Source organism: Xyrauchen texanus, chromosome 25, assembly GCF_025860055.1.
Source record: "Xyrauchen texanus isolate HMW12.3.18 chromosome 25, RBS_HiC_50CHRs, whole genome shotgun sequence".
Classification (NCBI taxonomy): Eukaryota; Metazoa; Chordata; class Actinopteri; order Cypriniformes; family Catostomidae; genus Xyrauchen; species Xyrauchen texanus.
The window spans coordinates 11,536,251-11,564,162 of record NC_068300.1 but is presented as its reverse complement, the minus strand read 5'-3'; the positions used below and the strand labels follow the sequence as shown (position 1 = coordinate 11,564,162).

General features: G+C 36.2%; 3 protein-coding genes and 1 long non-coding RNA gene across 4 annotated transcripts; 3 read left to right on the top strand and 1 right to left on the bottom strand.

Annotated features, from left to right (window-relative positions):
- The first annotated feature begins 346 nt into the window (after window positions 1-346).
- LOC127619366 (homeobox protein Hox-C12a-like) lies at window positions 347-2,812 on the top strand. The gene is made up of 2 exons (XM_052092265.1): window positions 347-1,266; window positions 2,055-2,812. The coding sequence occupies exons 1-2, from the start codon at window positions 681-683 to the stop codon at window positions 2,291-2,293; spliced, it is 825 nt and encodes a 274-aa protein (XP_051948225.1). The 5' UTR covers window positions 347-680; the 3' UTR covers window positions 2,294-2,812.
- LOC127619373 (uncharacterized) lies at window positions 1,154-26,854 on the bottom strand. The gene is made up of 3 exons (XR_007967551.1): window positions 26,746-26,854; window positions 16,757-16,891; window positions 1,154-1,287 (listed from the first exon to the last, which is right to left on the bottom strand). It is a non-coding gene; the product is annotated as an uncharacterized LOC127619373 (long non-coding RNA).
- Window positions 11,843-15,171, top strand: LOC127619363 (homeobox protein Hox-C11a-like). Its single transcript, XM_052092260.1, is given in 4 exon segments — window positions 11,843-11,867; window positions 11,870-11,949; window positions 11,951-12,668; window positions 13,909-15,171. Coding segments are annotated over 4 exon segments (1,056 nt in total). The 3' UTR covers window positions 14,142-15,171.
- Window positions 22,013-25,641, top strand: LOC127619371 (homeobox protein Hox-C10a-like). The gene is made up of 2 exons (XM_052092270.1): window positions 22,013-22,760; window positions 24,867-25,641. The coding sequence occupies exons 1-2, from the start codon at window positions 22,028-22,030 to the stop codon at window positions 25,136-25,138; spliced, it is 1,005 nt and encodes a 334-aa protein (XP_051948230.1). The 5' UTR covers window positions 22,013-22,027; the 3' UTR covers window positions 25,139-25,641.
- Window positions 26,855-27,912: the final 1,058 nt, after the last annotated feature.

Sequence of the window (27,912 nt, the reverse complement as noted above, 5' to 3'; positions counted from 1 at the left end):
AAATATATAAGCTATGGTCTTAAAATAACCTTATAGAATATAATCTTCTTTTACGGAGCCAATGGTTTCAACCTGCTGACCCCACTACAGTAAATATGAGTGAAGTTCACCACTGAGCATCAGCATTTCTTTTAAAACAAGCCTGTAAAAAATGAACATCACATCTTTATATGACACTGAATTCAACCGTAATTTGTTTGAAAACATTGTCAAAAGCACTCTCTTCTTCAAGAAAAAAAGCAAAATGTCTCCAGAGAGAGAGAGAGAGAGAGAGAGAGAGAGAGAGAGAGAGAGAGAGAGAGAGAGAGAATATATTTCGTTGTATTTATTTATTTGCCAGGTAATAGATATTAAATGAAGCTAGGGACACTTCTATATACTTCTAAACAGAAAAGAGTTAAGAAAATCAGTTAAGAACTTGTGGTCTAGAGGAGAATAAAATAAAGATTTTTACATTTTAATAAGATATTTATAGTATTTTTAAAAAAAGCATATAAAACCAGTAATACAGAAGTTAATGTTTTGTTTTGTTTGAAATGGACCAAGTGGGTGGTACCTTCCAGTGTTCGGGTAAGCTCAGCCACGTGACGTGGAGATGACCAATCAGGTGCACCTCCAGGTTTAACTACGTTAAATGTCAGATTGCAATAAACTAGAAGCTGTTGGTCTGGCCCGCGGAAATGGGCGAGCATAATCTTCTTAATCCTGGGTTTGTGGGACCTTTGGTAAACATCCACACTGGAGACAGATTTTACTTCCCGAATTTTAGAGCCTCAGGGGGACAGCTGGCGGGGTTACCGTCTCTCTCGTACCCTAGAAGGGACAATGTTTGCTCTCTCCCGTGGAATCCATCGGAGTCGTGCAATGGATATCCTCAGTCTTACTTTAGCAGTCCCGTATCCATTAACCCCTCTTTTAATCGATCTTGCGAAATAACCCGACTGGAGGAAAGCAAATGTTATTATGGCAATTCCAGCAGCACCAGAGAGACTTGCTCAGACAGCAACAGTCTCAAGCGAGAGGAACAAGCAAGAGATACATCAGTATCGTCTGATCACGGGATGCACAATGGGATGGGCAACAGTGGCACCTTCTCAAAGTATGATTATGGTACTGAGCATCTGACCCAAGACCCGCCATCCTGTCAATCTTTGGAGTCTGACTCCAGTTCTTCAGTGCTCAACGAAGGAGGGAAGTCTTCAGCAAGCGACCCACAAACCCTTGGATCGCAGGGAATCCACGCAAGCAATATCGCCAGTGGAGGAGGTTTGTCCCTCTCATTCACAGCTGAAATACAACAGAAGCACACAGTCTTTGTAACACGAACATTAACTCAGTAAGCTCTTGCTCTCGTTACATTATTGCACAGCTATTTATTTGTGGATTCACTGACAACTGTTTTGATATCCCTGCATGGATCTTGCGTGGTGGTTCAAGGCCACTAGGGGTTGCACTAAAATGCTCCACGTTCACCAGTTTAAGCGCTCAGTCATTTATACAACCAGTAAACACAACATCATAAAATTCAACAGACCCGTTGACAATGTTTGACGCTGCTTACATAAAAAGCAGAAAGTAGTATTGTTGTTAAAAATGTACATTTTGTAATTTTATTTTAGCTAGTAGAACAGATTTGTAAAATGAAATTTGCTCTGTTGACAGAGAAGATAGCGTTTGTTTTAATGACTCGTAAACTGAATTAATATATGTTGCCGTGCAGCAAGAAGTCATTTAATATGCCTTGCAACCGCTAAATAGGTAGTGACAATTATCACGTAAATGTAGGCTATATTTAACTAGAACAGTAAAACATTCTGAAGCATTCCTTCTCGGTAAACATATAAATTCATTACATCGACAGCTTACGTTACACCTAAGGTTTCCATTGAATCATGACCACTTGCCATATTAACAGCTACAATATGCAACACAATATGTGTGCTCTAGAAATTTGTAATTTGCATGGAAGCAGGATGTGCAGAGATTTTGATGGGCAGTGGTGGCCTTGCAGATGTGTACAAGCTCTCTCATGACCCGTGTTATGCCCCCTCTAGGTGCCCCGTGGTACCCGATGCACACCCGGACCCGCAAGAAGCGAAAGCCCTACTCCAAACTTCAGCTGGCCGAACTTGAGGGGGAGTTCATGCTTAACGAGTTCATCACCCGGCAGCGACGTAGGGAACTGTCTGACAGGCTCAGTCTCAGCGACCAACAGGTTAAAATTTGGTTCCAAAATCGGCGGATGAAGAAAAAAAGACTGTTGTTGAGAGAGCAAGCTTTGTCATTCTTTTAAGGAGATACTTAGTATCCACTGCTTAATGGTAGTCCAGTGTCAGTATTTACTTAATGGTAATCTGGCATAGCCTATTTTACTTTCAAGGTCTTGTCCTTTATTAAGAAAACTATGCGAATATGAAACATTCAGAAACATTTTAGGGGCACGCGACCAAACGATGGCTCTAAAACTCTGCTATTACTCTATTTGTGGTCTAGTGTTCATTTAAACGTGACTGTGCCCAACAATTTTGGGTATTTGTGGCAATGTCTTATTCCAAGTTTTGAAATAAACAAGCCGTCAACTCTCACTTTATTCATTATTGCAATGAACTGCTAGTTAGAAATTCAGCCAAATATAAGCTGTGAGATAGCATTTCGGATAAATAAAAACGTTTTATTATCTGTCTTAATGATACTGACATGAAACTATTTATTACAAGAGTGTTAAAACGATTATCAAAACAGCATAGTAAAATCATTTCGAGTCAAAGTCAGTGTTCTGTTTTGTGATTTTACAAATGGTCTTACCCATAAGTTCCAACTATAGACTGAAAAGCCATATATGGTCACTATGATTATTCTTAACTGTTCACAATAAAAAAAATAAATAAAATAAAATAAATAAAAAACATGTTTTCTTTTGGTTTTGTTTTGTTTTTTTTTTTTTGCCAGTTATTGCCATGTATGAGTATTTCAAACCGAGTACGCCAAAAAAGAAGCGTGGATCTTCACAGTCTTATATCCGTCCCGCAGTCATCACCACGTGCTCTCTGGCACGTTCACGGTCACGGGCACAAAAGTTAGTTCCCACCTTGTATCTTGGCCCTTGACAACTAAACTGCGATTACAGGGCAGTTTTTATGAATAGACTTTGATATTGGATTTGAAATGGCATTGACATCGCATTGGCCAAGGTGTAAATTGTTTGGCCCGCAGCTATGCCGTACAGATACGACTGCTGCTACTGCTAATAAAATATTTTATATTCATATAACAAGAATGTTAAACGTGGCTTCATTATATTTGTATTATTAACTGCCTAAATGTCCCGTCAACATTTGCTCGTCCCCTGACCTGCGTTATCTGGGCATATTCTCTTAGGTTGGCTTCATTCATCCACCACAACAATGCTTTTGGGAGAGAAATGCATCATCACTCAATATAATAAAGAAGAGCAAACATAAATTAAAACAAAGATGAAGTCGTGTATAAAGAATAATGGAAGTAGCAATGAAACCGAAGATATTCAAATTAAAATATTCAAAAACGTGTTTTTCTAAATAGCGGGATGGATCATGTCATTAGAAACGTTATTTAGTCAGATCATCGAATTCATCATGCCAGTGAACTTCATAATATGTGCTGCATGATTGTATTGACTCTAGTTAGAAGGTGAAAAAAAGAAATGCGTTTACAGATTTTTCTTAGTTTATTATTACTGTCAAATGGCGCATGTATTATTTTAAGACACCTTATCTAAAAAGGATGTTTTAAGTATATGAAAACTGGTTAAAAGTCGGTATTATTATTATTAGGCTATTATTGTTATTATTATGAAAGCTATACAATTAGTAAAGTCGGTGCTACATTATTGTTTGTTGTTTTGTGAATGATTTTGATCTTGGCGACTGAAATCCGTTTTAACCACTGGGTTAAATTAAATGAATGACATTATCAGCAAATACATAACAATGATCGATCATTATTTCCCCATTTTGGATTGTTAGTGAATTTGTCTCTGTTGTATTTTTTTTTCTGTGTGCATCAATGTCGCATTCCTTTGTACCTTGTGATTAAAAACGTCTTGTAAATAAAATTACGAGTTTATGAATGTACCCATATATGTGTAACCTACAGTTTCCGATGAATAAAGTCTTTGAACTTCATTTTATTTTTTTTATATTTGTCCACTTCTTTATGCTGGAAAGCATGTTAATTAGCCTATATTTAAATAAACCTTAGCACTGCATCAGAATGAAAATGTGTTGTAGTGTTTGCATCTGCTGAATTTCAATGTAAAGATAAGAAAAACAGTGGGAAAGCCGACTGCATCTTGAAAATAGCGTTTTCCGAACGAAAAAAAAGGCAAACCTTCAAACATACAGTGTCATGCGCATTATTGTTATTTTGTTTAACAATTAACCATTAACAACTAACAACATTAGCTCTTAGTTGATTCAGTTTAAGTTCTGGATATAACATCAAACCTTTTGTAGTCTCCTATACTCACGAGAAAACTTCAGCTAAAGATTTAATCTGCATATTTGCCAGAATGGCTTCTTGCAGTGCAGTATAATTGATACGAATTCTCATGAGACTATGTTGCATATGATGTATGCAGTGGTTGAGAATGGTTAAGACATCCACCTAGTGGATAAACTGAACAGACGCCATAAATAATTTGGCTTATACCTGTTTGATGTTCAAGACAGACATTGGACTTGGGGCGTTTTTGTGAAGTTTTCAGTCTTTTGCTAGATCACTGATGGGATTGTCCACTGTGAAAGGAAACAAATATACCCTTTGCTGTTATTTTGCCAGCCTGCCCAAGAAAATATTTTAGAACTTAACATTTTAGTGTTAAAAAAGCAACATGCATATTACATTTTCAACCTGTGTTACATCGATAGACCAAATGAAATAACATAGTGTGAATACGTTATAACATGTTCTGTTTAAGTGCCTACTTTTTATAATTTAATTAATAGAGAACAACCAACCCAGTCTCATGTAGCAACAACTGTTAAATCAGTTGAATGGAGCTACAGTGGATCAGTGTAGAGATGGTTCTATGGCCTCGTGTCAAGTAAATAGGCTTCCTTCAAAGCAAATGCAGTGCAATCTTAACAATGACATTTTATGTGCTTGAGGTGCTTTTGACTTTGAGACTGACCAAATCTGTTTATGGCGACTTGTCTCCCCGGCTCAGAGGTCACTGAGCACCTCCGTGCCCTTCACACAAAACCTGTGCAGTCATGTGGTTTACTTGTACTCTCGGTTGCCCCTGCTCCTGTCACAGACATGTATAGATGGGAAAAGAGTAATTCTGGCGTCATCTACATTGCACACGTTTGTATAAGTGTTTATCTGTGTGGAGGGGGATTTGCCTGTGAGTGAAACTATAAGAGAAAGAGTTTTCATTTCTTGACAACGAGCAGTAAAATACAAGTAAATACACTCTTTATGAAAGCCCGTATTAAAATGTGTCTTGTAATTGTTATACAATTATTACACAATGGTCTTGTTACTTTTTGCTTTTTCGAGCAATGTCAGCATTCGCATGGCCTAAGAAAATATGAATCTAGCTGAAGTAATAACTTTAAAAGTTATCTTTTCCTAAACAGGAAATGTGTCTTTGATTGTGCAAATAAATGTGATAATTCAGTATGCAAACCTCAAATGTTCATTGCAAGTTGTATTCAAGTTCTAGTTCTAGTTAACCTTGTTTAAAATACTTCTATTACGGCTCTTTAACAATGACCTTTGATTTAGAGGTCTTGAGCCTTTGTACATATCGTAAAAAAAACCCAGCTCATTTAATTTTCGTTTGAGCCTTGTCTTATATTTATGTATTTTGTCTAGTAATTAGTCTTGTTCATTCTGATTTTAGTTGCATTGTTTATGTCCTGTCTGTGAGGGATTTTGGGGTTTATTACAGACATAAAGATATAATCAAAACAACAAATTTGGCATCATGTTTTGCATCATAGAAACACAAGTTATTTCTATTACAGCGCCGTTGATTTGCAAGTCGCAGTGATGTCAACTGAATTGTGGGTTTGTTAGAAGTGAAATGCACGCTATTAGTGATATATGCGGGAATTTCGTGTACAAGTATAAATATTATGGTGTTCAGTTACTTCCTAACAACATATATAGGCTACATTTCAACTTATTGGCACCTTACTTATTTGTTGGTTGCATGCCATTTCAGTTAGTTAAGCCTAAACATCACAATCTCTGATTGGCCTGTGTTTTTCGTAATTTCGCAGTGACGTAGCCATGTCAAATTTTGCCCTACAAAGCCTCCGTATGACGTAAAAAAACAAAACAAAACAAAACATTGTAGCAAGCACTTTATGTAGTTTATATTCTATAAGTTTACAGTAATCTCTATAAAAATCATTAGAGAATGTTATATGCGGCACATTTAAAGACACGATTAAAGAGAAACAATACAAATAAATATATAACTGAATAAAAGGTGTGCGCATAAAATTTGTGGGTCATAATAGTTTGCTCTATTGGTCAACTGCATACTTACGTTATATGCAGAACAGCGATAAATAGCGAATAAATACCTTGATCCGCATTGAATAACAAAGACACGAAAAATGAATTGCACCAAATTACACAATTAGGTCAGTGCAAGCACGCGTTCAATACTTCATCGTGAAGGATTGTTTTGTTTTGTTAAAGCATACAAAAATAACCTTAAACAATTATTTTGCCTGAACATTTTTGGGCCTACTTTTCGATTCCACCCATCGCGTTAGCACCCACCAAGTGGGTGGGGGCAACGTACAAATTGAAGGTCAAGTTAGTGTGTCCCATATATAGGTACGAAGCGTCCAATACCATTATTGTAGACAAAATTAAATTAGCAATTCAGTTAGTGTGAATTTGATGTACACAAAATATTTAACTTGAATCAAAGTTAGTTTATTATAATAAACAATGTTATTGATGTAGCCATCCACATACACATGTAAATACTTTTCCGAGTTAATTTAAAGAACTCATATCACAAATGAGGCTACAAAACCACCATTCATAAGGGATTGTGTTGTTGAAAAATTTTGGCAGGAAAGAAACATTCTCTTGCGATGAACCGTATCCTAACACGTGTTGAACAAAAGTGCAACGCAAAAGCAAAGTATTTTCTGCTTTTGGTGGACGGGACTGACAATCATTCCAATTTCCATTTTTACAAACATTGTCCTAAATATATTTCCAAGTTATCAGTGACTAGGTTTTTGTGAGTCAGCTTTGCAGTATTGTCTAGGAGAGAACTTACCGTGATTTTACATTTCAGTTTGATATCCAGTTAGTTTTAAGAACTCCACATTGCATTGCATTCAAATAAAACACTAAGAAACTGAAAACATTTACCCTTCTCGACCATGTCACTTTAACGCTGGGGTTCTGAAAAAGGTGTTATGAGCTATGTAGTGTGTGTGTGTGTGTGTGTGTGTGTGTGTGTGTGTGTGTGTGTGTGTGTGTGTGTGTGTGTGTGTGTGTGTGTGTGTGTGTGTTTTTTTTTTTTTTTTTTAAACGCTCTATTGCATCTTGCAAACAAAGTACGAGCAATGTAGTGTCGCATTAGTCAAGGTTTGTTTATGGTACCTTTATCTTGTCATCAACCAAAAACTGGTTTCAGCAATAATTGCAAATACTTAGGTCGAGCAACAAATATTAAGTAAACAATAGATCATGTGAGCATCTGACTGAAATTATATTCACGGAGAGAACGTATGAACACCCCGAAGCTAAATATTCCAGTTTCGACAATTATTTCCTAACTTTTCGTCTTGGCAGAAAAGACAAATCGAGGATAGTGGAAAAGTTTTGTCACGAATGACAGCTATGTAAAGCTTCCTATTGAACTGGCCTTCTGCTCAGTTAAAGTGAGCACAATTACGATTGAAAATAATAAGGAAAACAACAAAAGCAAATGCAAATATCGGTACATTTATTTATTTTCTGTTTAATATTACATTTTTTTATTCACATAATTGAGGTCATTTCATGCATCTTTGATACGCAGAATATTTGCGTTTTCTTTCTTTGAGTGCAAATTAGGCAACCCGATACGGTTATGAAACGTAACACTAATCATCAGAAATATTTTAAAATAAGTGATCAAGTTTACACGATGAAACATCGATGCATATTGGTGAGAGTTTTAATTATGGCATTCCTGATATTTGACAATATGTGCAGTTTACTGCGACATTTATTGAACGTTACAAGGATCCATTATTTCTTAGAAAACTCAGAATTGACGTTTCTTTTTCTTGCATATTTGAATATATGTAGTTTTAAAATACATAATGTGTAATATTTAAAAAAGTTTGGAACATTTTTATTTAAGTACAATGTCCTGCTTGTTTTATTAAAGAAAATCACTCGGTTTCTTTAAGTTTTGAGAGATTTGTAATTGGAATTAATAGCAATGGTCAGTAGACTAACTACTGCAAAAAGAGTTTTAGATTTGTAACTGTTTTGCATAGGGAATAACATATGAAAAATATAATTGCTCACAGCAATAACACTTATTTCTAGCTTAGCACCTGCATAAAAGAACAATATTGTAATGAAACTCCATGTTAAAAAGATCAAATAACTTTAGGTAAAAGTAAATAAGCTTTTGAGGTAGAAAGCGTGACTGAATTGATGTGACAAGTTTTTGTTTTTGTTTAGTTATTTATTTTGCATGACTAGCTATTAGCAGTAGCTGTTAGCTTTTAAATCCGACAGCCAATCTCAACACGAAAACTGTGTTTCATCTATACAACCCATCAAACTTTTCATGAAAATGTAGACAATTTGCTCTCTCTCTGACTGGTAAAGTTATTTTCTAAATCAGATGCACTTCGTGCAACAAAATAATATCTAATAAACTCAAGACGAAGGCTATGTCAAGTTAATCAAGTGGGATTTCTGTGGTTGCAAAGTGTAATTGATATAATTGGGCAATGTTGTTTGTGCTAATGCTCCACAGTTAGATGTACTCTCAGAGACCTCAGTAAAAAGAAAAAGGGCTATTTTTGCTGTTGCTTGAAACAGTTCACCGCTCCTACGAGCGAGTTTAACAGCCCGCCTTACATCCAATTAAATTTATCTAGGCCATGAGGGGACAGTAATGTTATTACACAGTTTCCCTTTTTAGCCCCGGTGATGTTTTAGCCCTAGGGGTAAATAGAAGGGCCCTCGAGTGTTGCCTACAATTGATGCAAAATCACGACTACTGAATGTGTCTCATTATCTGACGACGGTCCAGCGAAATGATTCAAAGGACTTTTTGCACTGCGTTGATATGTCTTAAGCAATTGTTTACCACCTCGTTTTAGTCCGAGAAACATTTATGACGCTCAATGCACTTTCATTTTAACTCTATAATTATAGACTTAGCTGCAACGCATTGCTAAAATTCCGCTGACATAGTCGTAAAGACCACTGTTCTTTTTAGTGATGGTTTTTAGGAGGAGAATGACAAACATTTACAACACCTCTGTCCCTCTAGACTCTCAACGGCTTTCTAGCTTTTCTTCCCAGCTGAACTTGCCCTTTCAATTCAGCTGCTACATCACAATATCCACAATTGTTGAAATCTCCAGCAGGGGCTGAGTATTTGTCAGGATCGTGCTTGTATATAGAAAGAAATGGCCGCGCCTTTGTTGAATTTCAGGGTCATATTGCTAGTAGGATAAATTGTGTTAAAGCTGTCTAATGTAAATAGTTGGCACACATTTCAAACACACTCTGTAGAACAATACGGTTAAAGCATTTGGCCTCTTTCATCTTGAATAGGTAGGCAACACAACACACTCTCGCTTAGTTTTGAATTTCGTGCCTCATTCTTGTTAATGTTACACACAGCGTAGACTTCATGTGTTCATAGTGAACGTGTGTGTTACAAATGTAGCAGTATGTCACGCTGGTACAAGTTATTTCCCAAATTCAACAAATGTAGGCATATATTATACGACTCTGAGATAACTATATGTCGTTCCTACTCATGAAATAAGTGACATGGTGAACAAGTGAAGTTTGAGCCAGTCAAAACTTTCAGATCTGACTGTAAACTGCATAGCCATTCTGCAAGTTGTTGCCTCGGAATTATTATTAATTAGATGTTTCAACCCATGAGCTTTTTAACTATTTCTTTTTATTTGCATTCTGTAGAACAAAGCATTTCATTCTTTTCCGCTGCTCGGCCTTTTATGGTGGCCGCAGTGAGAATTTTAGTGGTCAAATTCAAGTGCTGGGTCTGGGCAGCTGTCTGCTTTCTTTGTACTTGGTTGCAGGCATATTGCACACCAACCTTTTGTAAGCTTAAAGAGGGCTCATAAAGTCATTGTTATATACCTCAACTATACACAACATAGTGGTTTCTTTAAAAATAAACAATTTTGGTTTCGAAGTACACTATAAGTGCTTTTTTACAAACCATGTTAGTGTTTAATGTTAGGGTATACGAATATGGTTACCCAGAAAGCTACAATTTTTTCCCCAACTGAGCATAGATTATTATAAAATATTGGTGACATTAACAATTGCAAATGTTTTCGTTTATATATGTTGCTCTGTGAGATACATTCATGACGGATCTAAAGACCTACACACATATTTGAGGAATTCGAAATTATAAAAAACGTCTTTAGTTTGCAAAAGTAAGGCTTTATTTCACACATTTGAACATAGTAAAATATTATCAGATTTATATAAAAAATATTGTGTATTTATCAACAATCATTGACAAAACTAAAATGTTAGGTTTGCTTTGATGGGCGCTGAAGGGTAAAAATGTACATTTGATTAAGTGTTTTGACTTTAATAGATGCCTCTCATAAAATGGTCACAGATATTTAAAATATCTTTAAAAATCTTTTAATTTACATTTAGTTTTAGTTTAAAGCCACGTGTTGGGGTCTTGAAGTGTAAGAAAGGACGAACACAATAGCATGATCCAGACAATTTTATTTTCTCATTTTAGTTGATACAAGACAGTGTTTTACATACTCGGTTAAGTCATCCTTTATGCACATTGCCATAGTTTATAGATTTAATTAATGCATATATCAAAACACAAAACTTCGGTGTTCTTCCTTGTTCAGTGAAACTCAAGTGTTTTCCCTTGATATATTTTAAAACGAAAACATTTCTAAACAAATAATATAAAACGATCAGCATTAACTTTGTGGCGATGGACGTTTTCGGGTCGATGGATAGTGTTTTTTCAGAAGATCATTTCAAATGTTTTCATCAAAAAAAAAAAAAAAAAAAAAAATAACATGTATAATATATAAGATTTAATTGATGACAACCTATAATGAGACATGGAACGTCATAAAAATCTATGCATTTGAACAAAACTGAAAAAAAGGAACCTCGGCAATGAGGTTAATCACAACTGGCGTATCAATCAGCAATATAATAACAGATCACACCATTTAAAATTAAATGTCATAATTTTAAGTTAAGCGTTTTATCACACGCAAAAGCCATGGATTAGTCAGAATGCAGGCTTAAACACACACACACACACACACACACACACACACACACACACACACACACACACACACACACACACACACACACACACACACACACACGTGCACACACACACACACACACACATACACACACACACACACACACTAACACACGCGCGCGCGAATAGAAAACACTTTTTACTTCTAAAACTGACTTAAAACTATTATTAATCTAAAAAAAAAAATACATCATAGTCTTGCAGATTTGAAAATGAATCGTTTGAATCTCATAGATCTTACCTAACTGAACCACTCCTACGCATGCATGTGTTCCAAATTGATATATGACAATATCTACTTTCGATCACGTGTTACGGGGCGACTTAGACAGATTGCGCGTCATCTCGCCTTCCCTAATTTTATCCTTCTGCAGCTCGAATCCAAAACATCATATCTGTAGTACGGACTACAGGGGAAAGATGTTTAACTCGGTAAATCTGGGCAACTTCTGCTCCCAGACGCGTAAAGACCGGACATCCGAGTTTGGGGACAGGACGGGCTGTGCCTCCAACATCTACCTCCCCAGCTGCACCTACTACGTTCCAGAATTTTCCGCCGTCTCTTCGTTCCTTCCACAGGGCCCCTCGCGACAAATCACGTACCCCTATTCCACAAATATATCTCAAGTTCAACCGGTGCGAGAAGTTTCTTATGGTCTGGACCCGTCCAGCAAGTGGCACCACAGAACCAACTATGCATCTTGCTACTCAGGAGAAGACCTGGTGCATAGAGACTGTCTTCCGCCATCCACCATGACAGAAATGCTCATGAAAAACGAGAGTGTGTACAGCCACCACCACCACCAGCATCATCATCCGAACTCTAACCACCCCTCTACCGGTTTCTACGCCGGCGTAGGGAAAAATAACGTTCTTCCTCAAGGTTTTGAACGCTTTTTTGAAACAGCTTATTGTAGCACGGACAATCAGTCAGATCATTGTTTACAAAAGAGCGAGAACAAATTAGAGACTTCGTCCCACCAACCCGCAGATGTTTCGGCAGAGCAGGAGCCGGAAAAGGACCAAGAGGATGACGAGGAACATACAAATTCGGGCTCGTGTAATTCAGCTACTACAAAGGACGGGAACGCGAGCAAGAGCAGCCATTCGAGTAGGTACCGAAGCTGTAAATGGGGAAAGGTTAAGGGACTAGCCCGGTGTTTTGTCGGTCAGATTTTATGTGGAGTTTTATAAGCATTCAAAGGATTTTATTATAACCTACAAAGCACTTTCCTCCAACGAAAAGAATTTTAACGATGGGAAAGCGCTTTGAAAAAAAGGATGTTATACACAGACGCTACTATCCCAGAGTCTGTGAAATTTTAAGAGCGCGCTATTGTGACAAATGCTAACTTTGATCATGAACTTGTGTTGAGCATTTCAGGGGATTTTCTCGTTTAGCTGTCGGGGGTAAAACCAATTGGGCAGAACATTACTTTTGGCACTGTGTTTTGGTTTTAGCAGCTTGAGTGCAAACTAGCTAAGTCCTTATTAGCTTTTAAATTTGCTGTGACTTGAGTTACCGTGGGGTTGATGTAAATAGTCAATGGCCATAATGTTAGTGGTCCTGTGCTATTTATGACTGTTAATATGACTTATCTATCTATCTATCTATCTATCTATCTATCTATCTATCTATCTATCTATCTATCTATCTATCTATCTATCTATCTATCTATCTATAACCCAACGTTTGCATTTCCGTCAAATATCTGAAAGGCATTTATCCTAATTGAAACTCTTTGTTATGTAAAGTATGGCCTCAAAACAAAAAAGATACACCAACCAGAAATGTTATAATTACAAAATATACGTATACTTTCCAAAGGATATGCTTTTCACTGTCATACAGGGTTGGAAGACAATACCTTAGGCCCACAGTTAGATGGATTTTTGTTAACAAAGACTAACAAAGAAAGCAAACTTTCCCGTGTATATGGTCAAGAGTCCTTTAATTTCCGAAGCGAAAATTCAGCCCATTTATTCAACTTCATTTATCTCACACAAAAGAAAAAATGGACAGACAGACAAAAAACACATCAAGATCAAAATAAATGAAAAGAACACCTGCAATTGCATTTTGCATTCATTATACGTTTTAATTGGGTTTTAGTCATATTTAGCATGTATAATACAATTAATCCATGGTCGTCGATGCTGTGGTTTTGTATTGGGTCTGCTTCCTCAAATTAGTAACTCCTGATGAATGATGACAAAAGCATTTGGTCACATTGTAAATTCTAGTCTTTCAGTCGAATAAAAAGTATATTGAAGATGTATTTAAGAAAATTCCATTTAGTTTTCATGTTTATATTCATGTTCATATAAGATGTCTTTTTCATTATTCCAAGGTACCCCGCGCACAAGAAAGAAGAGGTGTCCATACTCCAAGTTTCAGATTCGAGAACTGGAGCGAGAATTTTTCTTTAACGTTTATATCAACAAGGAGAAACGGCTGCAGCTCTCCAGAATGTTAAACCTTACTGACAGACAAGTCAAAATATGGTTTCAAAATCGTAGAATGAAAGAAAAGAAATTAAGCAGAGATCGCTTGCAGTATTTCTCCGGGAATCCGTTGCTGTAATTGTTGAAATTGTTCCTTTTATTTTATATTTCAGAAAAGAAAAACATTACATATGTATAATATATTCTCAACAATTGAATCAAAACATTATAATAGGGTTTTATAAAGGCCATCAACAGCTCCCAAGTGTACGAAGCATTTTTAACTATTGGAAATACTATTGGAAATACTATTTCCAATATGAAAGAAATGATGGAGGGTAAGGAAAATGAGGCAGAGAAAAAAAGAAATGTCCAAATAAACTGGCATTTCTAGTTTGTGATTCACAAACTGAAGTTACATTTTGTATGTGCATGTCACGTCCTTTACGTAAATTGTTCAAAATACTTACTTTAAAATGGTCACAAAATAGCTTACTATAATATACTTTTCTGGTTGTATATATGTACATTAAACACACACACTCACACACACACACACACACACACACACACACACACACACACACACACACACACACACACACTTGACTCGAACCTGGAGGTGTCATACATTATAATGTTTTTACCATTTAGAACTGTGACTTGTACAATCTGTAATAATGTAACCTTGTACATGAAATTATGCAATGTGCATTCGTGACTGTAAATATAATTTTATTTGGAGTATTCTCACGCTATCCCTGCTGCTAGTTTTCTTTACATTGCCTTTGCATCCTTGTGAGCTTTGTTGTTCTTTTCTTTAAATTATTTTCTGTATTGCTGTACGCCCGAACGTCTCCTGTTTTGCGGAGGTGAAGCTCAATGATCTGATTTGGCCTGTGTACTACACGTATCAATAAAAATAAACACAAATAATTGGGGGAAAAAATGTTACATTTATGCTGTGACTTGATTTCAAAGCATTCAAACACAATGACTCAATAAAACATGAATACAAATTTGGGAATGTGTGTGACAATGCAGAACCTGAGAAAATACACAAAATCACTGCTAATTAATGATCGCTCTCTCGCTCTCTCTCTCTCTCTCTCTCTGTGGATATCAATATTAAGCTATAGCTGTTATTCTGCAGTTGCAACTGGCTAATATAAAAGATTTAACAACATTTATGGACGGGTTAGCAGAAATTAATGCTTGCAAAATAATAATAATTAATAAATAAATAAACAATATAGTAAAATACGTGATCACGAAAGGGATGCATGAAATTGCTCTTGAACAGTAAAAGAATCAAGGAGAATTTCTGCAACGTCTTTTAGTACCTGAAATCGCAACTCTTGTAGTCTAGACACTGCAATAAAACCAGAGCCCTAAATTGCCTTTTTTCTGACTTAATTGCACCGTCTGTTAGAGGGAATGTTCACTTCCGCAGTAAATAGTAAACAAGAAAGTCCGGCTGCTAGAACAAAATTCTTAGACACGTTTAAAAACGAACACTAATGGCCTATAGGTGCAAGGAACATATCCAGTGAAATCACCCCTGTCTGATCACATGGATACACTTTAACAGTTCTGCCAAAACACACTTCTCGTCTAGATAAGATATACGTGGGCGTGTGTGTGTATGTGTGTGTGTGTGTGTGTGTGTGTGTGTGTGTGTGTGTGTGTGTGTGTGTGTGTGTGTGTGTGTGTGTGTATGTGTGTGTGTGTGTGTGTGTGGGCGGGTTTGGGTGGTTTACGAGGACATTTTTTTTTAGGTTACAAACTGGTAATTACAAGGGTATTATGCTATAAATGTGGTTTATGAGATCATTTCTAGTGTTCCCATCATTCAAATAGCTTTAAAAAAAAAAAAAACCGTACTAAACGATGTTTTTTGAAATTGTAAAAATGCAGAAGAAAGTTTTTGTGACACCAACGTGTGTGTTGGAAGTTGTCTCCACGTGCTTTTATATGTGATCACTCTATCAATTTTGTCACAACATGTGGGCCTGCAAGTGTTTTGTTGGCACTAGTGTGTATGAAGGAAAATACATAATTAAAAGTTGTCTTTGAACTTCAATAATGTCAAGGACTTCACCTTTAACCCATTGCAATAAAGAGGAATCAAGGGAGCCCATTTAGTCAGGAAACACAGTGAACAGGACAGAACCAATCAGAGCAAGTGGGAAAGGACCAAGGAATGTCTTAAAAGTAACACTTTGACCTCTCACATTAAAGTACAGCAGGTAACTTTTCTAACTTTAGCACTCCCTTTAAATACACTTTATTGTCTCTGTAAAATTTAATATTTTCATGCATGAGATATTTAATGACATTTCGGCATGTTCTTTGGCCTTTAAGTTTGGTTGGTTGTGAGTGTTTGCGAGCGGGAAACATCGTCTCTTTCATTCTGGCAAATCTGAAACATAGATCGGAGTAATTATGCATTGCTTCTTAAACGTGAAATGTATACTGGGAGGAGGTCTCTTGTGCCTGAACTGAAGTAGTGTACTAATGTATTACCGAGATGTAAACACATTTACTTGTATTAACTGTAATAAAACACACACACAAGATATTCCTTCCTATCTAAATTCCAAATATAGAGACTGTCTGGTGCCTACGTCTGTGTGTGAAGCACTGATTTCATTGGCACGGATTTTTGTTGTATAACTGTGGAAGAGAAATGGCGGATGAGGTGGCATAGTCAAGGATCAAGGCTAAAATACTTCTCTTGTCACACCCACCAACCTTGGCCCTGGCTCAGTGACGTAACAGTGCTGAATGTCTTTCTCTTGTAGGCTATTGCCACACCGAGGAGCAGGATCTTGGAAGGTCCTATCCAACGCTAGAGATGAAGTTCGTCTTTGTCGCCAGCAAATCATTCTGTGTGTAGAATTATGAGAACACATGAATGCAAAAATTAGGCCGTGGATTCAAGTAAATAATGCATGTGACTTTCAAAACAATTTGCATGTTGTTTTCAGATGCATTATATTGTGTGGCGGAAAGCAAGCGCGCGACAGGATACGTTTGACTGCGCTTTATGCTACGGGCAAGAAAAATGGCGGAGGCTTCGAAAGCATCAGCATAAAACTTTGGATTGTATTCCCCGGGAATTTTCAGTTTTATAGGATTCCCCTTTAATGCAACAAACGCTCAAGCTATTTATGCAATTAAGTGTAATTACAGATTTATCTGATTAATATAATACTTTTTCATATCTGAATGTCATTAAACTTTAGGCTATTCTTCAGTAACTCACGATTCATTATAGTGCAGGATATAAGAAATCTGATGCTGACACTTTTCTTGACATCACATGACAACACGCAGTTTCCGATGTGAGTGCTCCAAACAGTGGTGGACTTTGCACAGAGCCTATTAACACTCGTTGCATGGCGTTACTTACTTCAGCTCCCCTGAATGTGATGAAAAGCTGTAAATACCATCGCCACTGGTGCCCACTCGTCTTTTAAATGATTTTTGTGATATTAAAATTTAATATAATGCTGATGTGCTTTTCGATTTCCACTCTCTGATTTATAAATGTCTTTAATACATTACATCATGCATCAGCCATAAATTTCCATAGAGCTCTGCGGGTGGGTGCCTGTTTGGTGAGGGGAAACGGCTAAAAAGAAGGTTGCTTTAAACTGAAAATATATTTTATGGTGGTTTCAGTTCCCAAACAGGCACTCTTTATATTCCATTTATGGCCAACAGACTTAGTTAAAGGCCTACCAGGTGAAAATGTATGTGTAGTGTTCCACTTTCTAAAAGTCTTCAGATATTCCAAAGAGTTGAAAGTAGGTTTAAAGACATTTATTTATTCTTCTCTGTGCCATAGCACATTTAATGACCCTTACATAATCGGAAATCCATCCTAATCTCTTTTAAAGCTTTAATAATGGAATAGGAAAAATGTTTTTAAAAAACGCAAGCGTTGAAGAAAGTATTTATTGCTTTTACTGTTATACACACTTCCTTGTTGAAATAGAATTGTAGATTTTCTGCAACAGCAACTTAAGATACTGTAGATGTTAACTTAATATATATCAAACAAACACATCTATATATCACAAACGTCATTCGAAGCTAAGAGCATGTTTGAGAAAGATGTAATTGCAAAAGCCTGGACCCTGTTTTCTTGTCGGAATAAACGCGCATAAAATGTAATAAAAATGTTCACAGAGTGAACAATAAAATAGAACGGGTTTGATTTTTTTCTCCATATGAGAAAGCTGTAATGAAAATATTATAAGTAACAGAAGAACCATTGATTTTTTTATACTCTTTATTTATATTAAAACACAGGGGCCTACTACATATTTCAGTAAGTAACCCGTATGTAAATAATACACTTTGCGCTGTTGAGAAAAGCAGTAGAAATAAAACATTTTCATAATACCAATAGAACATTTATAATGTACATTTGACCAAATATTAAAGAAGATTTAAATATGCAAATTTGTCTTCTGGAATAACTTATCATTGTACTGACATCTGGAATCAGAATGTCATCGAGCAAGTGTAGGATGTTAGCATAACTTATTAGGACACTTCTGCATTTATGTTTTAAACACCAGTTTCCCATTTCCCATTGACCGTACACCCATTCACCGTCTGCAAAATTTCGCTACTGTGCAGTAATGATTTCAAATACGATAATTTAGTTATGTAAAGATTTAAAAATATAAAAACACTTTCTAAAAAGCAGCACATGACATGTTATTATAATCTGATCAATGTTAAATGTGCATTTGTATATAAATGTGCCAGGAATAGTTTGCTAATTCTGTTTCAATTGTTCACTTCACGGATACATTGTTACTCACCAAGAAAAAGAAAGTAGTGCAGTTATTTGTAAAAAAAAAATAATAATATTTTTGGACATGAAAGGCAAGATGCACGTATTGATTTGAAGTTGAAATAACAAAAGCTTGAGTAAGATAACGAAGATATATTAAACCTGCAGTTCAATAAATTCACATTTTGGCATGGAACTGAGTGAAAGCGGCTGTTTAGATTACTTTTTCAGAGGAATCCCCTGAAAGGCTTAGTGAGAAGGCACAGTGATAGACAAATGAATAGACCAATCACAACAATCCCCCGTGTCTCACACTGGGTGCCTGGGTCACATGCTCTGACCTCTTAGTTGGTGCCCTTGCAGTTAAGGGAGGAGAAATGCTTGGGCCAACAAACACTGACTCGGCCTTGTTTTCCGATAACGATAGATAGCTCTTAATAGCGTTCTTTTCGTACAAAGTTACGAACGTGTTTTCCTTTTTCAACTGCACTCAACAGGACCTCGTAACGATACACTGTAAATGCTTCTTAAGAGTCGCAATGTGTATAGTGCTTAAATCGCACCGTAATTGAAATTTCATTATAGCTTTGAACGTAACATTATAAATACTTGCAATTTACCTTTAAAATTGTTCTTTTAAATAATCACACTAATTAACTACATAATTTAATATATAGTTTTGTAATTATTTTGTGTAGTAGGCTACGATCTACTATTATTATTTTTACACATTAACTGCTTTGTTCATCATATGTGTGTTTGCAATGTTTTGTTTACACAAATGTATCTGTGGGTCGAGGTGCAAGCTGCAGTGTCAGTGAAGATATATATATATATATATATATATATATATATATATATATATATATATATATATATATATATATATATATATATATATATAGGTGTTTGCAGCAGGCCTTTTTAAGTGCACAATAGGACGATGGATCATGGAAGCACTTACACAGGGCACATGTACATACAGTAACTGATCAAGCGGAGATCTGCTCCCAAAATGATACCGGTGACATGAACAATGTAGCACAACAACCGCGCCTTTGGGTGTCAGAGAGGAAGATGAGGAGAATGTAGAAGATGGCGAAGGTGGGAAGACGAGCCAAGATAGACAGTTTTCCCCTACAATATAACAACTTCATTCCCTCTAAATTATATTTTTTATACAATCATGCAGCCACTTTGAACCAACGTGATCGTGCACGCAAATCCTTGTGTTATATTTATCTGTTTATGCTTAATTATTTTGTCATACAGACATTTTAATGTAGTATAATATTTCATTTAATCAATTTTATGCATTTATTTTAAACTATAGGCTATAATTATAAAGTAGCATATTGCACATTAGATAATAAAAATGGGTTAATTCTAATTACATTGTATTTAAATATAGATAATCACATTTTAAAATTAAATAAATGATCATGGTCACATTGTATCCAACTGCATTAAGTGTACGAATCTCAACATTAATTGTAATTTCGTGATCACCCTGCAGGTGTCTGTGTCCTTGCGATTCTCTACTATTATTCCAAAGCACTCATATCGCAAACTTATGTACTACTTAAGTTACGATGTTTTTCGGAAACAGCCAGTAATTCTAAAATGATTCGTGCGATCGTTTCTACAATCCACTTTGGCTTACGATGCTTTTTAGAAACGAGGCCTTGGTTAATAAAGGGAACTTTGATCTAAATCTAAGTCTCGTTTTTTATATTTTTTTTATTTGTATTATATATGTAACAGCAAGTTTACCGATAACAAAAGTAATCCTGACATAGTAGCTACATGGAGTAAAAAAAAGAAGCGTTTTTACATTCTGTGCATTCAGTGTATTTTCCTGCAAATTTGTGAAAATTGTATGCAGACTGTTCAGCGGGGGGCAAACAATGCGGCCAAGTAACACTGATTGCTCATATTGTAGACAATCTGAGCATTTTTTAGAATTGAAATACTCACTAACTGTTTTTAATTGTTTGAAATTAGTGCTAAATTGGACAAATTATGTATGAATGTATGTATGGTGAGGCACGAAAATATGTTGAAATTGTCAATGTTCCAAATCAAACAGGGTGGATATCTATTAATCTGTCAGATAAATATTCTGTAGTGACGAAAGATTAAGCGGCTAACGCAAACTAGAGAATGCTCATTTTGTTAATTCACATTTTGCATGTAATTCACTCTGTTAAGAAAGGCTTATTCTTTTTTTATTTTCTTTTTTTTTAGTTCACTAATGCACTTAATATTTAATAATGTACAGTTATTTACCACAACAAAACAGAGCCCTCTCAAAGAACACAAGCGAAAGACAGAATATTTTAACAAATTGTATGCGCTTCTTGATATGTTCTGTGCTATTTGATAAGGCAAATGAATACAATTGTTTTGTAATTGGTCCGGAGATTCTAAATAGGCCCTACCTTATCCCAATTCTCCATACATTTAATCAAAATATGAGGCTTACATTTCCTACGCAGAAACAACTACTAGTAAAATATAAAACATGCATCCCTATAACAGAAATATATTAATTTATAACGTCAATGCACATTTTTTCTAACTAATCTGCCAAATTGATTTTGCAGCTAAAACAACTGATAACACTTTTAAATAAATGGGATTAAGTAGTGTCGGACAGCATTGTGGTAGCCAAGGCAGTAGATACAACGTGTCAACAACATACCAGTTCTATATAATTCCATGATTATTTTTACAATCATGGCCTATAATTTCTTGTCAAATGTGTGGTATTGCCCATCTTTGTTGTTATATTCACTTATCTTATGACTTTTGCCTTTCATTACATGAAGTGTTTAATTTACTTGCCTCAATTTCTTGTTCGTTTTGCAGCCGCAAAATACACGTAAACTGTATATCTGGAGACAACGAGTGGTCTTTGTTCTGTTATTGGCTTCTTTGTCCGAAAAAATCTGCTAGATGGCGCCATTGCTCCATACTGTGCTACATAAATTCACCAACTTGACCCCAGTGACGTCAAGACGGTCTGGCGCATCAAGGCCACTTTCAAAACCCTATTGGTCTGAAAATCACATGACAAGGTGCCTTGAATCCATAATTATGTTGCTGATGTTTTTCGCCCCCCCAAAAGATGTCAGCGTCCTACTGTCCTTATCCTCTTCCACATAAAGCAGATTGTTCTAAATCAGAAGAAAACCAAGCTAAGTAGCAAAATGTCATGCCCGAACAACGTGGCAGCCAACACATTCCTGGTGGACTCGCTGGGGGGAGGAACATCTCCATACAGAGGTGAGGGCTATTCTACTAACTCTGGAATGTATATGCAAGCGTCTGCAGAATATGGTTGTTCCATGATGATGGGTAGTTTTGGCATTGTTGGTACCCCTCTCTCCAAACGGGATGAGCTTCAACCGAGTGGGATGCATCTCAGCTCTTACCAGCACTCGCATTACCTGTCGCAGCGGGACATTTGGACCGCAGGCTCTAAAACTTACAGAGGCTCACAACCTGTTGCCCAAGCTTTGCACCCATGCTCATTTCCAGCCAGCAGTGTGAAGGAGGAAGCGATCCCTTGTCTTTACCAGACTGATATCGACAGCGCTAAGGAGAAATCCACCTACATCCGTCTGGGAGACAATAGCAGCCACACGAATCAAAGCACCGTCTCCACCCCCGATTATTTCCAACGGAGCCAGGTGTACACCAGTGAAAGGGGCAACCATGGAGATGAGTTCGGCTCGGACTTTAACCCAATACTCAGAATATCAACGCCGGTAGAGGCACTAGCAGAAGATTCTTATGTCAAAGCCAGCAAAGCAAGGCAGGACCCAGAAGATATGGCAGGGAACACGCAGGAAGGCGACATGGACAAGAGACCATCTAGAAAAGAGGCGAGTGTCTTAAAAACAGACAGTTGTACCGATGATTCCGAGAGCGAATTGAAAGGTAATGCAACTATTTCCTTCTCTCTGCCACACACACACACACACACGCACGCACGCACGCACGCACGCACACTCACACACACACACAATCACAGTCTGCTTATTGTATGTTGCTACAACATGTGAACTGTCAACTAAGTTGCACATAAAAATGGAAGCTATTTGCACCGACGGCTGGTTAGGCCCTGTGTATACATCTTAACAATGTGTGTTTTATGAATTATTCATCTTTTGTACAAGTAAAATAACAAAATTCACTTAAAATAAATAATTAACCGAAACAGTGTTTTTTTTTTTTTTTTTATGGAAACGGTATTTTAAAATGTCAATTATTAGCATATAAACAGTATCACAGAGAGGCAGGGTTACGCAAGCACACAGAGTTTAGTGCGCTCCAACACACATTCATCCAAGAACAGCAGGGCAAAATTAAACAATACACACCAATCTTAATTGCATTAAATTAGACTTTTATTACACAGCAGTTGGTATCTTACAGTCGCTACTAGCAATGTATTTACCCTAACATGATCCGTAGCCTATTTTCTTTCCTTTTTTTTTTTACCACCACAGCGACATATATAATTTAGACAGTTGCTTTAGATGTCGGTTGTGTTATTTATTTATTTATTTACAATGCAGGTTTTATTCGTAATCCAAACCTTTGCAATGCAATATTCAAATGCCCACTAATGCGCATCTACCGATACAGTAACATGACCCCAAAAATGACTATATGTATTGGGTCCAAGTAATATCTGCGATGTTGACGTGAGTGGAAGTCATTTTCTATATGTTAGAATTTGAATTGCATTTTTGGAAAAATATTACAGACTCTATACAATTTTATATGTTAATATATTACTATGGCGGTTTAGTAGACATTTAACGAATCAGCAATTGTCGTTTAATTTAAATGTGCTATATTTTAGTTGATTTATAATATAGCCTATTGAAATCGTTGTATTCATGTTTTAATATTATAAAGGTCAATCAAATATCACTCAAACTTTGTAAGTGAAATATTAAATTAATATTACAATAAGAAAGATACAACTAAGCAAGTTATATATAAATAATACATCTTATTTTTGCTAACTTAGCACTGAATGGCTCGCGCGAATTGTTAAATAAATTATATATATATAAATATATATAATTTGTTTTAATTATGGTATTAAAATCTTAAACATTTTGAAATCTGCGTTAAGTTAATCCATCTGAAACAAGGACTCTTTTTGTCTTGGTTGATTTAATTTGTTTACAATTGAAAGGAAATGTAACTCAAATGGTATTAGTGATATATGAAATAAATGTATGATATTAAAATAAGCGAGATATAACTAAGCCAGTTATAAATAGAAAAGACATCTTCTTTTTGCTAACTTAGCACTGAATTGAACCAACCAATTGTTAAATTGTATATATAAAATGTAATGATGCTCAAATTTGTGTGTTTGTTTTATTCCTTGTATTGAAATCTGGTATTAAAGTCTGAACATTTTTCAACGACACACTTGAAGTTAATCCGTCTGAAACAAGTACGCTTTTTGTCTTGGTTGATCTATTTTGTTAATAATATAAAATGCATTTAGAGGAAAAAATATATTAACTTTTATATTTTAGCATTATTGCGGATATTGCCTTTTTCCCTTCTCTTGGACCATGATTAAAATAAATTACAAATAATTGCAGATTTTCAACGTGCAGTGATTGAAGCCCTACAATTGGACATTTCACTTGAAACAGAATTTACTTGAAAACGTTCAATTGACAATATAGACAATGATTAAAAAATGCATAAACGAAAATATCAGACATCCTAAATTGTGAAAACTGAGGGAACGGCATCTCTGCATTTTACAAAGTTCAGAACGAGGCCATTTTAGATTAAACCATTAAACCATTACAGACTCAACATATATACATGCTGGTATGATATTTATTCTTCCAAAAAGCAACAATCTAATAATATCTATAAATATAAATACTTTTTGTTTTAGTAGCTACACAGCGTGTAAAATAAGCAACTGCAGCGTCACAGTCATTGCTGTTAACTAGCACTCATTCTTTGGTTTATCAGTTGTGTTTTGCTTACTTTTTGCAGATGACGATAAATTGGAAAAAGCTGGAGACTGGCTAAAAGCGAAAAGTGGACGAAAGAAGAGATGTCCCTACACAAAGCATCAGACACTTGAGCTGGAAAAAGAGTTCTTGTTCAACATGTACTTGACTCGTGAGCGCCGTCTGGAGATCAGCAAGTGTATCAACCTCACAGACAGACAGGTCAAGATCTGGTTCCAAAACAGAAGGATGAAGCTAAAGAAGCTCAACAGAGAAAGTCGCGTCCGGGAGCTTACTGGCTATAGCTTCAACTGATGGCTAAAACACACACACAAAAATTAAGCAAATACATACTGTCTCTGGTCTCCACCGTTTTGCCAATTTCTCCTTTTTTCCTCATAGTTCTCCTCTTTAATTCACAGACTGACACATATACGCAAAATGTAAAACATCAAAGCACTTTTGGGGTAAAACGCAGGCCCGTCCCGTTTATTGCTAAAGAACTGGAAATCTCTTGCAAACAATTTTAAATGTAGTCAGCACTTGAACCTAACCTATCATTGAGGAACAGACAAGAATAGCATTGTAAATATGCCAGTAGAGGATTAAAAGGACGCTTGATGGAAATATTAGTGATATATTTGTATTACTGAATACCTCAACTCGGAATATACTTAGAAAAAGACTATGATGTCTTAGATTAGCTTGTTTGCCGTCAGTGCGCTTGTCCTACACAATGCGTGCTCTGTATTTTGCATGCTTTGTTTTTAAGTGTACTTGCCATTTTGATGTTTAACACAAGAGGCTGAAAAATAAAACAGGGGATGGGAAAATCTAATGTCCTGGTATGTCCTTCCCCTTGCCTATGTTCTCCTGTATTCTGTTGACAAAGAGAAACTTTGGTAAAGACAGAAAAGATAGAGAACGTGCATAGCACTTCCAATATGAGTGGGAGACTCATAACGTTGATTTAAATATTATCCAGGTGACCACAGTAAGTCAAGGTCATAAAATTGTAATGTCATGACGGTCCTGGAAAGCGCTGGGGGTGGATTTTATGATCTGCAAATATAATGTGCTGCTGCAGTAAAGATGCATTAAAAGGTGAGTGGAGGAGGGCTAATTCACATACTCGACACTGCAATGTGCTGGCCTCACTGACGCGCTCTGCGGTCTGCCTGGCTGTTTTGGAACCCGGAACTTTCAATATGGAGTAATGGAATGCTATGATGCGATGGACCGAACACGGATAAATGATAAGAACTACAACAACATTGAATGAATGAGTGGATCCTATGAGCTACGTTTATCAGACCCTGTAAAGAAAACTCAAGGTAGGAAAACATTTTCCATATTTTTCCATTTAGCTCGACGGAGACTATTCCTGATACCTCCTGCGTTTAAATGGCTGATACTGGATAACAGTTTTGATTTGAACGAAAGTTGCTTATTTGAGGACGTTAGGTGTGCACTTTGCTTTAGGTACGTCTAACAGTTGTTGGTAATGCACCTCCAAATACAAGTTGTTGTGGATGTCGACCTATAATAGCATAATGTGTTATCATTTTAATATTTGGTTATCTGTAATGCTTCTGAATGACCATTTCACTCCTTACTGGAATTTGTAAGATTATAATTTCTTTTGGCAGAAGCCACAGGAATCTCTTTTAGCAATGTCCTCTTGTTGCAGATATACTTATATTTGCATCCTAGTGATGTCAGTGTCACTCACTTGTTCTGTTGATTTTTAGACACTTTCGTGTCAGACATTTTAATGCGGGTTGCTAGGATTGACGAAAAGCTTTTGTGCTCATTATTAAAACTACCTAAAGCGATGGACGGTCTGGCAAGCTAGAATCATCACAGGCAAGATTACATAAAAATTGACCTTCAGGCATTGAGGAATGTTATCAAATTCTTACTTAAATGTGCAGAGTCTGTTGCTTGTCTTCTCGTGTCCTGTGGATAACGCCGTAACGCGCAGCTGATCCGTGGTTTAGGTAGTTTCATGTTGTTGGGATTGGCTTCCTGGCTCGACAACAAGAAACTGCCTTGATTACGTCAGTTCGTCTTCATCAAGGGCGACAATTGCCGTTAAATTACACCCTGTGCAATGAAGTCTTCGCAAATGGCATTGTAAATGAACTGAACGATTATAGCCACAGCGGGCTCTTTTTCTCCTTTGCTCGCCTTTATGTGTCGGGCTGTAAAAGCGAAGAATTTAGACTCTCAGAGGGAGAAAGGACTGTAAACATCATGGGGCCAAACTGGTCTGTTCCAAATATAGCTCATTCTTTAATTGCAAACTGTTCTCAAAAGTTTTACCCACATTGTCAACACTATGTTTGTAGTGATTGATATAGAGAGAATTTAGTCATAGAAAGAGTGAAGAGACAAAGGAAGCACAAAAGAGAGTTGATGGATTGATGGATGGAACTATCAGAATGGACACAAATCCGAATGTCATTCAAAACTGAACATTATTTTTTTGCCCCCTCAAATATTATTCAACAACATAAATCATAATAACAACGCCATCTTTTATTTTATATATATATATAATACTCTGTTTTCGGGTGGTGTTTCGCTTTGGGTTCATGTGAATAAATGATTATTCTCTCCACATATTAAATTATACATGTGTGTGCATAGGCCTATACGTACAATTGGCCAAGTCAAACATTAAACACATTTGCAAATGTGTATACATCTTACGACAAATGTCATTGTTTGGTTTTGACATTGTACTTGCTTGAATTGTTGCCAATACCTAGGCCTACTTCACTTGCTGCGGCTGTCTCTAAGGCAAACAATGCTCAGAAACTGCAAAAAATGAAACTTACACAAGGAGCTATTGCTACCATAGCTGACCATTAAAATGTAAAATTTTTGTTGGTGCAAACTTGTCAGGTTGATTAAGTTTTGTCAAATAAATATTGGATAACTTGAATAAAATATAACTTGAATTTTCCAACTTAAATAACACCAGTGTAAATTAGCTATTTATCACCACATTTAGTTCCATTTTATTTATAGTGCATGCCTTTCTTTCTTTCTTTCATTCTTTCCTTTGCGAATCTCGCTACAGT